General features: G+C 47.8%; 1 protein-coding gene across 1 annotated transcript in view; it reads right to left on the minus strand.

Moving 5' to 3' along the window:
• The window catches only part of SLC7A8 (solute carrier family 7 member 8), a 55,895-nt gene that overhangs the window by 23,227 nt on the left and 17,633 nt on the right, over nucleotides 1-15,035 (minus strand). The window contains exons 2-3 of the mRNA XM_022553487.3: nucleotides 12,792-12,996; nucleotides 11,586-11,737 (exon numbers count right to left, since the gene is read on the minus strand). Coding sequence (XP_022409195.1) covers nucleotides 11,586-11,737; nucleotides 12,792-12,996 — 357 coding nt within the window. The remainder of the gene's footprint in view (nucleotides 1-11,585; nucleotides 11,738-12,791; nucleotides 12,997-15,035) is intronic.

The raw sequence follows: 15,035 nt of genomic DNA on the forward strand, positions 1-15,035 counted from the left end.
GGGAGGGCAAGTACCGGTGATGCTAGACAGAGTTGGGGGCAGGGTACATATCATGGCTTTTTCTCCTTCCCCCGAGAGAGCTCACAAAGCACAGGCTATCCCTCAGTGACCACTGGATGACCGTCTTCAGGTCCTCCCTTGCTTCTGGACACAAGACTTTGGCTGAATTGGGCTGGCAAAGGGTCATTTTGTGTCTTCATCAGAGGGCCAATGAACACTTTCCCACATGGGTCCCCAAACCAAACTCATTCTTTTTGCCAAGCCAGCTTCTGCTCCATGAACCACACTGGTCTGGTCTGATGGGTGAAAGTCAGGAAGGGGCCATTTGGATAGGGGGCTGGATTTTTATTTATTTATTTTTGGTTGTGTTGGGTCTTTGTTGCTGGGCACGGGCTTTCTCTAGTTGCAGCGAGCAGGGGCTACTCTTTGTTGCAGTGCGCGGGCTTCTCATTGTGGTGGCTTCTCGTTGTGGAGCATGGGCTCTAGGAGCACGGGCTTCAGTAGTTGTGGCATGCAGGCTCAGACGTTGTGGCTCACGGGCTCTAGAGCGCAGGCTCAGTAGTTGTGGTGCACGGGCTTAGTTGCTCTGCAGCATGTGGGATCTTCCCGCACCAGGGCTCAAACCCGTGTCCCCTGCATTGGCAGGCGGATTTTTAACCACTGCACCATCAGGGAAGCCCAGGGGGCTGGACTGATTGTTATAAGTGCTGATTAGAATGACCTGGTTGGGGCTCATTTGCAGACAGCTCTTGGTACTGGAGGGAGAGGTCTGCACCCTACTACCCAGAGGCACATTTCCAGCCTCATGGGCAGTCAGAGAGACCCAGAATCTCATCTTATATGTGAGTGAAGTAAGACCCCTGCTATCAGTGCCAAAGACAGGACTGCCCCCCTTGGGCCCCCTGCCCGCCCCCCCCCACCAATTCCCAGTTGCTTGTTCTGCCACTACACCAGCCTTTCTTGTATCATATGCACATCACCCTTCTTTCCCTTCTCTCATTCCCACATCCTCTCTCTCCCTTGCTCCTGTCAGTGGTACCTATGGTCACTGCTGACAGTGCCACTAGGGGCTCTGAGTCTGTCACCTGAAGATGCTGGCCAGATTGCTTTCTGGGCAGCAGGAAGTAAGATGCCAGTGTGATAAAGGGGAAGACTAGGATGGCTGCCCCTCAGGATCCAGGAGCGTTGTGTTCATCGCCCCGAGGGTTTTGGAAAATTATTTCCCACAAACAGACTTGCTTTTCTGCCTTGTGTCCCCTCCTCTGGTCCCTTATCAATGTCACCATCAGATTTCCCTCCAACTCCAGGAACTCCATTTGGATTTCTTGGTATTGCTGGCTCATTCCTAGAAGTAAACTGGAGGCAGATTGGAAAGGCTTGTTTTCCTTTAGCATTTCCAGAACCAGGGCTTTCTTTGTCTTTTCAGATAAGAGAAAACAGGCAGTTAAAATGCCCAGACTTGCCAAAGTCCATAAAGACAGATGGTGAAGAGGAGAGGAAAAGAGTGAGCATGAGAGACAACACGGGGGAGGAAGGAAAAGGAGGAATAATACACACCATTACGAGTGAGAGAGAGCGAGCTTGAGAGGAGCATAATAGAGAGAGAAGGCCAGGACAGAAAAAAGAAAGATGGAACGTATTAAAGCAGATAGCTGCTGAAAGGGAAGCTAGTGACGCCACTTGGTAGAAATCAGAACACCCTGTTCCTCTCCAGAGCTTCAAAATAAGCACCTTTCCGGGATGGAGTTTTCCCCAGCCCTCTGCAGCAGCCATAAATTTCACATGGGTCACGGGCCAGCCAGAAGCGCTGGTTTATTAGTCTCCCCTTTTGCTGGGGGATGCACTTCTCCGCCCTCTGCCATGCTCTGGCCAGCCCCCCCTGACTCCCTCCCTCTGGACCTGGAGCAAAAGGAGCGAGGTGATGCCCCTCCGACCAGTCCTCAGGGTGGTGCCTGCACCCAGCAGCGGGTGAGCTCGCCGCCTGCCTCGGTGGGTGTGGCAGCACTTGGCTCTGTGATAGGCTGGAGTCGGCTCCTTAGAAGGAACTGGGCACGTGTTTCTAATTGTGGAAAAGCTGCTTCCCTTAGCCTGCCTAACCTCAGCCGGTTCCAGATCTAGGAGGTAACCATTGCCGGCTGCCAGAAGGCACTGATAGGCAAAGAAAACACCGGAGCCCCATCTGAGTTCTAAGGCACACAATCCTGAGACTTGGATAAGGTTCCAGTTCTGCCCACACAGGCCAGCCTGAGCTATCTTTCCGCCTCATAGACCTCTGAAAGCCTGGGAGACATTTTTCACATGGGACCAGGAGCCGAGTTATAAAGTCTCAAGTCTCTGCCTACCCACAACAAAGGCTGGTATTATTGCATGAGTAAATAACTTGACTGGTGAAAGACAAGAAAATCAAAACAAAGCAACAGCAAAGTCAAAGCAGCTCTTCCCTATAAACTAAGCCCTGATTCCAGCTCCTGTATGGTACACAGTGGGGCTTTGAAACAGATCTTACCTACCACACTACAGCAAGTTTTCCCTTCTCCAGCCCTTTTCATCTTGAAGCACTGGCAATATTTTAGAAATCTAAGAAGCCCCTCTAAGGAGAGATGTGCTGAACCTTTGGAAGGGCCTCTCTCCTCCAAGGACAAACAAGCAGCGGAGGAGGGGTGCACAGATGCTCTGCAGCTCTGGACATCCTGATTCATACAGCTCGACCTGGACACGTCCAGCTAAGCGCCTGCCCATGCTGCCCCACCCCCTTCCCTTCCCTTCCTGGCTCCCTCTTACCCTTCCTTCTTATCCTGATCCCTCCCTGCCAGTTGTTGGACCTGAAGTTTCTGCTGAATCACCATCCAGTACTTAGTTCAGCCAAGAAGCCTGAACACCCAGCTCAGCGATTTCCAAGAGCTGAGTAATTCTTCAGCATTAGCTAAACATGGCTCCTGAGCTGGGGCGGGGGAGAAGAGAAAAACAGAAGACACAGGGAAAGCAGGGGAGACAGGACACAGCATGCTGTGCTACCTGGGGGAGCCCCCTTTAGTTCCTACTCATTACTTTTCAAGCCCAGGCCGAAAAAATTCCAGCTATCTCATGCCCCAATTCTCAGGGCCAAGAACAGTAACGAGCACATCATGGCCCTTGATAAATGTTTGCTGAATGAACAAAGTGCTGTGATTCTCATTTATATAAGGCTTCCCCAGGGTCCCAATCCCCTTCTGTTCCAGAGCAGGCTTTTGAGCAGCATCCTGGGGTAACCACCCTGAGGAAGCCTTCCAACCAAAGACCTGCTCAGCATCTCAGGGATTTGGAGAGGACGTGGAAGGCAGAAATAGAGAGAAAACATTGTTAACTGCTCACTACAAATGCTGGAGACAGTTAAGTAGAAACATATTTCATTTGAAACTTATTTAATTTTGATTTGTAGATCAACTAGATTTCTCTCTCTTAGTAGTCAATCAGGCGACACGGCCGGCTGATTCTACTTCTAATCCTTTCTTGTTTTTGTCACCTTGTAACTTCGTTTTTATTTTGGGCCACCACCTCTTTGGCCTGGAAAAATGCTTAGCCTGCTGACTTGTCTCCCTGCTTCAAGTGTCACGGTCTTCTTCACTCAAATGTGAACCTAATCATGTTACTCCTCCGCAAAAACTCCTTTGGTGGCTCCTTGGATGAAGTCTGCTCTTCTCTGCATGATACGTAGAATCCTTTACGATCTGGCTCGTACTCGCCTCTTCTGCCTTACCTCCCGTCTCTCTCCTAGGCCTCACCCACACAAAAGTACTTGCTTTTCCCCAACGAGTCATTTCTTTCTTGACTCCAAGTCTTGCCTATGCTCTTCCCTCTACCTGGCTGTTCTACTGTATGCCCACCTGGAGACTGCCTACTTACCTTTCCAGACTCAGCTCAATCTGGGAACCTTCCCTAGCACTCCTGTCCCAACTCTGAAGCACCTTTCTCTGTGTGGTACATTCTTCTGTCATCACATTATATTGTAATTATTTGTTTGTACACCCATCTTTTCACTGGCCTTTAATCTCTTTCAAGACTGTATAAATAATGCCTCACCTCCACTCAGTGTAGGAGCTCAGTATGGTAATTAACTGATGGATTTGCAGTTTCTTTTTTCCTTGGAAATCCATTTAAACAGGTGACCCTGATTTGGTCCATCTGCCAGAAACCCAATTGAGTGGATTTTGTATAACTGTACCCAATTCATGGCTGAAATTCTGAAATGGGACTATGGGGTTGCTGTGTCTGTTTGCGTGTTTGTATATGTCTATATACACGGGTTATAGATGTGTGGTATTTTCTACCTCCAAGCGGTATTGCCAAAATTAACTTGTAAAAGAGCTCCATTTAGTTGGCTTAAAGAAAATTAAGCAGAGGGACTTCTCTGGTGGCGCGGTGGTTAAGAATCCGCCTGCCAATGCAGGGGACACGGGTTTGATCCCTCATCTGGGAAGATCCCACGTGCCGTGAAGCAACTAAGCCCGTGCGCCACAACTACTAAGCCTGTGCTCTAGAGCCCACGAGCCACAACTACTGAAGCCTGTGCGCCCTAGAGCCCGTGTGCCACAACTACTGAGTCCACATGCCACAACTACTGAAGCCCATGCACTCTAGGGCCTGCATGCCACAACTACTGAGCCCACGTGCTGCAACTACTGAAGCCCGCATGCCTAGGAGCTGAGCTCCACAAGGGAAACCACCACAATGAGAAGCCCGCACACCGCAACAAAGAGTAGCCCCCGCTTGCCACAACTAGAGAAAGCCCGCGCGCATCAACGAACACCCAACGCAGCCAAAAATAAATAAATAAATAAATATTTAAAAAAAAGAAAAGAAAAATAGCTTGGCATGATGGTTGACTTTGTCTAATGCCTCAGGAAGTTTTCATGGGTAATCTAAACATTAATTGTTGGAAACAAGTAAATTAAATAAATGTAAATGGGATAACAGTTTTTAGGTGAACTCTTTAATAATTATTATGTTTTATGGTATGTCCACTTAAAAATGGTTTCTCAAAATCTTTTAGTAATTTAAAACTTTGGAGTTTTGCTAAGTTAAATGATGGGGATTCACTGAATGTCTAGATCACTTCCAAATAAGATAAAATACTGAAACATTAACTGCTAAAGAAGTCTAAGTTTACCTACTTCTGTCTTATTATAGAAAAACTAAAGAAGTTTATATGTATTAAAAACATGTCTTGTACCACATTAAAAAAAAGCATTATGTTATGAGGAAATGTATGGTTTAGAAATTATGATATGCATTCATAAGTTCGCCAATCAAAAAAATACTGGTATGACAGTTTACAACTGCTTAACAAAGATGAAACAATTATCTTTTTTCTCCCTACCTGATGTCTCTAAAATTTGGAAACTCAGTGAGTATTCTTATTTTCATGGCAATATAATTATTTGTATAAGTTCAGTAAGAATCTGTTCTCCTTATAACATGATACAATTAGAAATATTGGTTATGGGACTTCCCTGGTGGTCCACTGTGTAAGACTCCGAGCTTCCAACACAGGGGGCCTGCATTCAATTCCTGGTTGGGGTACTAGACCCCACATGCATGCCACAACTAAGAGTCCACATGCTGCAACTAAGGAGTCACATGCTGTAACTAAGAAGTCCGCATGCCACAACAAAGATCCCACGTGCTGCAACTAAGACCCAGCACAGCCAAAATAAATAAATATTTTTTTAAAAAAAGAAATATTGGTTATATTACCAGGGCTTTGACTGGATTGTCATATTTGAGAGAGACATACATAGAATTAGATATGACCAGACAGCTTTAAAGAACTAAGGTTGACTTCATGGAGCCATAAAGCCCCTTGGAAAAACAACCTGGTACCTTGCCTTCAGGGATCCCAGCAGCTTTACCAGGTGAGTAAGGAAAGTTCCTTCCTTGCAGGCACAAGAACCTCAAGATAATTTTGGGAACCTCAAGGAGAGAAAAATTCACCCGAATTCATAGGTATTACAGGTGAATCTAACGTCATGTCTTCAGTGTGGCTTCCTGGCCTCGAGGGGCAATTAAAAGTTCAATCTGGGGCTTCCCTGGTGGCGCAGTGGTTGAGAGTCTGCCTGCCGATGCAGGGGACACGGGTTCGTGCCCCCGTCCGGGAGGATCCCACATGCCGCAGAGCGGCTGGGCCCGTGAGCCGTGGCCGCTGAGCCTGCGCGTCCGGAGCCTGTGCTCCGCAACGGGAGAGGCCACAACAGTGAGAGGCCCGCGTACCACAAAAAAAAAAAAAAAAAAAAAAAGTTCAATCTGGCAATTCCTTATGAACAGTTCCAGCAAAGCATATTTTAAAAGGCCTGGACTTATGTAAATAATCAGGCCAAGTTTAATAAAATTAAATTTATTTTACAAACAAATGAGTCTTAATTTGGCCATCTTTGGTAAAGATGAAGGTGATTTTAGAGAGAGAGAAAAAATTATGTTTCAATAGAAACTGTAATACACGCTTATGGATATTAGATTCTAATTCTGTTAATCATCTTTGAGGTTTTGTTTTTCTACCTGTAAACTGGACTGGATCCTGCATTCTTCTAGTTTCCTCAAATATCTGGCTACAGCTCTCCAAGCTTACATTTTCAATTTTTCTCTCACTTTTGACTTGAAATTATTGAGAACTAAAGCTGTCCTTTTCTTGAAGCCCTACAAACTGTAACTGAACAACCTGATATAAACTTAAGCAAGATCAGCACAATAACCCACGTTTAGACAATCTTTGTGCCTATTGCTTTGTAAGCCACTCAGGAAGTTTACCTGAACACCAGATGACATCACAAGAGATTTCAAACTATAAAAGATGCTTTGAGCCTAACATCTAGAAATCTCAGCTGGCAACTCTCAGGACTCAGACACTGGGTTTATAATTTGCTTCAACCATTAACCTCTATTTTTCTTTGTCTCCACAGAAATGCCTCTTATTAAATACCTGATTGCTTATACCCTGTGGGCCTAACTTTGAGTGCCCACCTGCATCACCACCTCCTGAAATGAGTAACTGAAGTTGGACGAAGAGACTCGTTCGACGAGATATAAAGCAATCTATCAACTCAACTTTTTGACTGTGACAATTCTAGAAGAAGTTTTGAAGGCGAGACTGGAGGGGACCAAGATGTGCCTCCCCAAAATGTCTCTGGCATGCAGATTAGTTCAAGTTGAAAACAATCAAGGCCCAAAAGACTCAGGAAGAAATTTTGCCCCTCCCCCCAGCTGCCTAAAAAGAATTTAGATAGAGGACCTGTTCCTGGAGTAGTGCTATCACCAGAGATATCGGCAAAATGTGGGCTGGGTGGTGGGGAGATTAAAGATTAGAGTCCACTCTCTGTCCCATTGTCTCCACATGGCTCAGCAAACAGTTTTTACCAAACATTTGCTTTTCATTTTCATGTCAATTACCTTCCTCCCTTCCAAGTCCCAACATTCCCTTTTGTCTTTAGCTGAAGGTGGTATTTAAGGTGAGGGTTTTGACTATTTTGGCGAGTTACTCAGTTTTTCTGGGTCTCTTCTAGGTATAGTTGTTATTAAACTTTTGTTTGATTTTTTCTTGTTAATCTGTCTCATGTCAATTTAATTCTTAGACCAGCCAGAAGAACCTAGAAGGGTAGAGAAAAATTTCTTCCTTCTCAACAATACATACAAGGCTGATGAGACATGCACAGCACTCTTTGGGGACCAGGGGAGCGCAAGAAGACAACACTGTCCAGGTACCTGTGGTAATATGCTTAGTGCATGGGAATGAGACGTTTGGGCCTCGAGAATATGAAACCTCAAAGGAAAATGAACTGAGAGTAAGGGATTTAGAAGTTAGGAAGGACTGCTGAACACTATGATGTCAAGGGATTAATTTGTAAGAGATCTGCAAAACAACACACACAGGTACCTACCAAATCATCATGCATCATGCATCTGGAAACTTCCTGAAGAGGAACTGCAAAGCAACTCAGGGTTAAAAGCAATACCTACAGTGAAATCCTTAACCTTCCAAATCACTCAAGGAAGGAGGAGAAATCTGAAGCCCTGGAAAACTAGCCTCTTCAGAATCATAGTAGAGAGATAGAAAACAAGATAAGAAGCTTTTTTTTTTTTTTTTTTTTTTGCTTGTGACATGCATGCAGGGTACTTCTTTCTCCTCAGGGCAAGAAAGGAGAAGGAGCTTCTTTTGTACAAGGCATTCTGGAAGAGGGGGACTTGAATGAGAAGAAAAGATTCTAATTCAGATGCTGGATGTGACCCCAGCCCCAAAAGAGAGGAAGGAGGTCGGGAGCTGCCCGGGTGAAAGGTGGCCCAGTCCCCAAGAGAGGGGGGACAAACAGAAGGAAAACCCATAGTTAGGGAGCAGGATATACAAATGGGGGACCCCAGAACACCTGGCACTCCTTCTGTGTCACTGGGACCACTTTGTTTATAAGTAGAAACTCAGGTAGTAGCCACAAGATGTGGCTAAAGGATAAAAGTGCAAGCTGCAGAAATAACTTGTCAAAATGTATGTCTAAATACCCAGATGTGTGTGCTGAGAGATGCATTTTACTTACAATTATTAGCATACCTATCCACTGTTACAAGGGCTCCTGGGCAGGGGAGAGGGGTAAAGATAAGAGGAAGCTTTCCTGGTCAACTCTCTTTATATATTACTTGACTCTTACTTAGAGAATATAGTCACTTACTTATGAAATAAGAAAGGAAGGAAGGAAGGAAGGGAGGGAGGGAGGGAGGGAGGGAGGAAGGGAGGGGAGGGGAGGGGGAGAGAGGGAGAGAGAGAGAGAGAGAGAGAGAGAGAGAAAGAAAAGAGAAATACCCAAGCAAATCACAAAAGGAAGGTACCAAAACCAAGTTCTAATCCCTCTCATTCCCCTGCTTCCTAACTCCCTCCTCCCACTAACATACTTGCTCTGGAGAAGGGAGAAAGGCTTTTCATTTAATTAAAATATAAAAGACTTTCTTTTTTTACTGCCTGGTGGCTAGGGGTATTTTGCTGACTCAGCAGTGAATAATCAGCTTTGACCTAAATAATAGAATAACTCAAAGTGGCAGCTGCAGTTGCATAAGCTGGAGCCAAATCTGCAGTTCCTTCTCTCTCGCTCTCCTCCCCGCTTCACTCCCTTCAGGCTATGAGAAAGCAAGCCAGTTACAGCAGGTTCTTTCTGCCTCTCCACCCGCATCCGGCCATTCCCACCATCACTTCTCATCCGATCTTTTCCAAAACTCTAGAGGGTCTTTGCGCAAGGAGTCACCTACCTAGGCTTGGCGGGTTTGGGGAATGCAAAGGAAGCCGTGGGGTCTAGTTGCCCGGGGAACTCTACCCTGTGGCCTGGTTTCTCTCCTAGGGGAGGACTGAACAGCCTCAGGGCTCTTGATTTATAGTTGGAGGGTGAGGGTGGCCTGTCGTCTGAGATACTTTAGCAGCATCAGCAGGAAAAAGGAAACTGTGTCTGTGGGCATGAGATGCTGAAACAGCAGTGGCCTGCACTCTGTGGTCCCCCTTCCTACCCCCATTAACCTATCTGATGGCAGAAACAGCCACTCCTCCTGCATTCCCATGCCCCCTTCCCCCTCCTCTCACCTCCTGCAGCTCCAGGTCCAGCCAGCAAGCAAGGACCAAGTGACTATCCTCATGACTACCCTCGGTGACTACACGACAGGATCACGAGGTGCCCAATGCTGTGCTAAGAATACTCTTGTCTTGGGCAATCCTTGCCACGGCACGTACAGCACACGCGAGATCTCAGCCTCATCTCACGAGAGGTGGGCCGGTGACCTGGCCAAGCACTGGCTGCACTTAGAAAGTGGTGCAGAGATGCAGGCTTGGGAAGCCCGGTTCTGGAGCCCACATCCCTCTGCCTCCAGATCCACGAGCAGGCCCAACCGGCACAAGGAGTACGCTCCGAACAAGTATGTTGGCTCCACAGTGCCACTTGCCTAGATGATGGGGTCTATCCCGGGGCTGCACACCACTGCCAATGAGGGCACACACCCCTCAGGTCCCACTCCAGCTCCTGGGTGGGCGAGTGACCCCTCCCTCCCCTTCCCACCAGCAGAACAGAAGGAAGTGTCAAGACCTGGGACAGAGTGTGACCAGGATGGTCACTGCCCTCAGCTAGGTGGATGTGTGTTGGAAGGTGTGGGAAGGCAGGGACTGAGCTGACTCTAGAAGTGGAGCCTCTGAAAAAGTCCAAATATTTACTTTAGAAATTAGTTTTTGGCTAAAAGGTACAACATACCCCAATCCATTGAGATCCCTGATTATCAGAGATTAAGTGTTGAGACTTCCTAGAAATACAGGTTGCCAAACTTCACCATAAAGCCTCTCTAACCTATTCCAGCTCACAGAGATCTCTTCCCCTTTTCAGAATTTTTACTGCAATTGAATCCTAACCATGGAATCTGTCTATATGGCTTTTCTGCCTAGTTAGACAGAAAACTCATCAAGGGCAGGGACCATGGACATGCTGCTATTTGTTTTCTCCCAACTCCCACCTTTACACTCTCCTCCCAGAGAGGTTTTGTTTTTGTTTTTTTCTGTTTTTTTTTTTTTTTGCGGTAGGAGGGCCTCTCACTGTTGCGGCCTCTCCCGTTGTGGAGCACAGGCTCCGGACGCGCAGGCTTAGCAGCCATGGCTCACGGGCCCAGCCGCTCCGCGGCATGTGGGATCTTCCCGGACCAGGGCACGAACTTGTGTCCCCTGCATCGGCAGGCGGACTCTCAACCACTGCGCCACCAGGGAAGCCCTCCCAGAGAGTTTTAAGATGTGAGCTGGCAGGTTGAGAGGCCAGAAAAGTCTTCCCACGAGAGGTAGGGAGTCTCCAGCGTGGTGTGTGCGCTGGAAAGAGAAGGTATCACGTTGGCTAATTCACTTTCCTGGCTCCGTTTCCTTTTCTGCTCTAGGAAAGTTGTAAGACTGGCCCAGCTTGCCTTATGGATTTGTTGTGAGGCTCGGGTCAGACGATACAAGTGAAACTACTTTATATGATGTAAAGAACCCTGCCAGTGAAAATTACTGTGCCTGTGAACAGCTATCGATACTTAAGTTTTGGGGCTTCCCTGGTGGCGCAGTGGTTGAGAATCTGCCTGCTAATGCAGGGGACACAGGTTCGAGCCCTGGTCTGGGAAGACCCCACATGCTGCGGAGCAACTGGGCCCGTGAGCCACAATTACTGAGCCTGCGCGTCTGGAGCCTATGCTCCGCAACAGGAGAGGCCGCGACAGTGAGAGGCCCGCGCACCGCGATGAAGAGGGGCCCCCGCTCGCTGCAACTAGAGAAAGCCCTCGCACAGAAACGAAGACCCAACACAGCAAAAATAAATAAGTAAATTAATAAACTCCTGCCCCCAACATCTTCTTTAAAAAAAAAAACACTTAAGTTTCTTTTTTTTTTTTTTAAACACCAGATAATTATATATGGAATCCATTTGTCCACAGCATGCAAATTGGAAACTGAAAAGTAACAAGGAAGAAAAAAAAGGAGGGGAGGAAAGAAAGAGGGAGAGGAAGGAGAACCAGAGATGTGTAGACCACGAGGAAGGCTAGAGACGCCATCCTGAGAGCAAGGCCCAGATGGCACTTACATAAGCAGATGGCAGCCAGGAGGCGAAGGCCAGACTCTGGGGGGAAGCAGGTGGGGAAGAGCGGCTGCAGCACATAGTTGGAGAAGGTGAGGGCGATGACAGCCTGGTTGGTGGGGTAGATCACCAGCACAGCAATCCATAGCCTCAGGAACCTGGTGGGGGAATGGGACAGCGCTTGAGCCAAGACACCAAAAAAGACCCCCGCTCCCATCGCCTGGCTGGGCAGGGATTCAGAAGCCATCAGGGAAGCCCGGGCAAGTCACTGGGCAGTGCTAGGAGAGGCAGGTGGGCTAAAGGGGTGCGGTTCCTTTTTGTTTTCAGGGATGCTGAGGAACCCAGCCACTGCTCAAAGGAGACACCTAGCCCTCTGCAATGACGATAAATTGGTTTAACGATGAGCTGTTTCAACTAGTACTGACACGTCTTGGTGTTCTTTCTCTCTCCCTGCTCCTTTCATCATTTCATCATCTCTTCTCTACCACTCTGGCCCCCAGCATCCACTGGTGGAAAAGAAAATTTGCAACCCCGGAATCTTCACAGTCAGGGCATGCTAAAGGTGTGGCCACTTAAGCAAGTGCCAAGGGGAGGCATCGGCTGGGGGTTTGTCCTCCATGCCCTTGGGCCCCTTGGTGATGTTTGAGCTCCTCAGTAACAGGGCTGCAGGGGCTGAGGATATCAAGATTAGGGTCTGGAATCAGGGATACCGTTATCCTTGGTAACGTGAAAAGTACCCCGTACCTTAGTGGTCACTCTCATTTGTCAGGATAAAAGGGCTTTGTTTTTGTGATGTGCTTTCCCCTCGCATCTCCAGTCAGAGTTGTCATTTAGTTCTACTTGTTCTCACTCATAGAATCTTGCCCACTAAGGTCAACAGAGATTAAGGGAATTCCCTGGCGGTCCAGTGGTTAGGACCCCATGCTTTCACTGCCAAGGGCCCAGGTTCGATCCCTGGTCTGGGAACTAAGATCCCACAAGCTTCACGGCGCAGCAAAAAAAAGAAAAACAGAAAACAAAAAACCCTAAACAGAGATTAAAACTACAGCCTGGTTCCTCTGCCACTCTCAGGGGCATCAAGGGGACACAGGCTGAACTGGCAACCATGACTTAGAGGCAAAAGAGGAATCCCAAGCTCTAGCGCTCTTCGGCATGCTGGAAAGCCCTGGCCTTGGCTTCTGGGACCGCTCGGTCCCCTGCACATCCTCTTACCCAGCCAGTCCTCCGAAGATGTCCTTGACGTAGGAGTAGTCACCTCCAGATTTGGGGATGGTGACCCCGAGCTCAGCATAGCACAGGGCTCCCACAGCTGTGATGAGGCCTGTCATGATCCACACGATGAGAGCGAGGCCCACAGAGCCGGCATTCTCCAGCACACCTTTGGGTGAGACGAAGATTCCGGAGCCAATGATGTTCCCTGCAAGAGGCACCAAGGGTACCAGGGGAGACGGTACAGTCAGTACAGTTGGCAGGACCAGCACCTGCAGGGGTGCTCTCACCTTTGATCTGATGCAGTGCCTTGGGGATGCGCTAATCCCCTCCAGGCAGGTATGTCTAGCAATAATTCTCCTTAGAAGTAGGGGAAAGAGGAGCAGACACTGGACACGTAGAGATCAGGAACTTGGTCGGGTACTTTACATGCATCATTTAATCCTCAGGACAAGCCTATAGAGTCAGATACCATTTCTCCCATTTTACAGAGGAGGAAACTGAGTCTCAGAGATACCAAGTGTGTCGCCAAAGTCCACACAGTATTAAGTGGTGGTGCAGATTGAACAGACTGGGCTGAACGTAGTCCAGCCAAGGTGGTGACAAAGGCCTTACTTAAGGCTGGCTGGAAATGGAAGGGCTGGAAAAAATGGGCTGTTTTGAGACCGGCTGCCAGTAAGAAAACTTTAAAAATGAGCTGAAGGGTAATGCCTTTGGACAGATTGTGGTCACACCATGTGTCTGGGGTCTTCAAGACCCACGAGTATGAACAGCACTCCTGGAGGCTGGCCTCTACCCCAGACACACGGCCCCACCCTTGGTGCGGAGCATGAAATAGCCCTATCAGAACAGCCCTGGTAGTTTGGAAGTGGTTTGTCGGGGTGCAATATGTGCAAAGCCTCAGCACCATATTCTTCCAAAGGTCTCTCCCCTCCATTGTCCCATGTGCCCCTCACAACCACCTCATGGAATCAGGAGGAGGAGGAAGTACAGGCGTTTCTCTCTATTTTACAAACACAGAGACTAAGACACAGAGGGGTTAAGTGGCTTTCTCCAAATTCCACAGCTACTGGTAGGTAAAACTGGATCTAGAAGTCGGTCCCCTGTTGCTTAATCCAAGGGCTCTTTCCACTAATCCACTTCTGTTCTGTGTGCAAGGGGATGGTCTGCTCCTGAGAGGTGACGCTGGCCCCAGGGACTGAATGTTGCCTACTAGGATGTGTGTGTCGGGTGGGGGAGGAGCAGAAGTGTGGAGGCAGCTCCTGACATGTTCCTTCCTAAGCTTTCCTTTGTTCACTTCGTATGAGTCCAGGGATAGTTGTTTTGAAAGCTCCCTCTTCGTGCCCCACCCTGCCAAACTAATGAGGGCCTGGGGGAAGAAGCAGAGACTAAATAGATCCAGGTCGAAATACAGAGCTGGGGGCCAGCTGAGGCCAGCTGGATTTGACAGTGTTCTGAGAACACCTCAAACTCCCACCATCTCTCTTTAGTGGTTTGGGGACCTCCCTGGCAGTCCGGTGGTTAGGACTCTGAGCTTCCACTGCAGGGGGCTCGGGTTCGATCCCTGGTCAGGGAACTAAGATCCTGCATGCTGCACGGCACGGCCAAAAAAAAAAGAATGCCCTCTCTCCAGTGGTTTGGAACAAGTTCTGGGCTGAGTGAGATGCAGAGTATACGATTTTATGCTCGAATTTCAAAAACTGACTTTCGGATCTCAACTACAACTCAACCTCAATCCAGTCCTGAAACTTTCACTTCTAAACCAAAATTCAGTCAAAGGGGAAGAGAAGAGAATATTCACATCCTAAAAGCAGTAATATTTCATTCTTTCGGGACGTAGAATATGCTGCCCCTTTTCAAACTAAAAAATTGCTGCATGAGATGAGTAACGAGAGAGGGAAGGGCCCAGGAGGATCATAAGAACAGCCAAGCGGTGAGACTGAAATCGGAGGGCCTGGGGCTACAGCTAGATTCCCATGGGAAGGAGGCACATTTATGTCTCCAACAGGCCTTCTTTCCCCTAGTGCTAACTCTATCCCAACAGAACAGGGCTACATATAGAAGTGAAGCTAAAAGAAACAATCCCTCTTGTTCAAGTTTGTGATCTAAACATCAGGCAAAGAGAGATAGAAAAATGAGATCCCAGGTGCCACCAGTTCTTAAAGGCTTTTCCTTTTTTTGGTATTTTTATTTAAAGTCCTAGGCTTGGAATGAGAGGACACCTTTCAGCCCTCCTCTGTCCTCAAC

Source organism: Delphinapterus leucas, chromosome 2 (genome assembly GCF_059928025.1).
Source record: "Delphinapterus leucas isolate spDelLeu-1000000601 "Yukka" chromosome 2, BTC_Dleu_Yukka2, whole genome shotgun sequence".
Classification (NCBI taxonomy): Eukaryota; Metazoa; Chordata; class Mammalia; order Artiodactyla; family Monodontidae; genus Delphinapterus; species Delphinapterus leucas.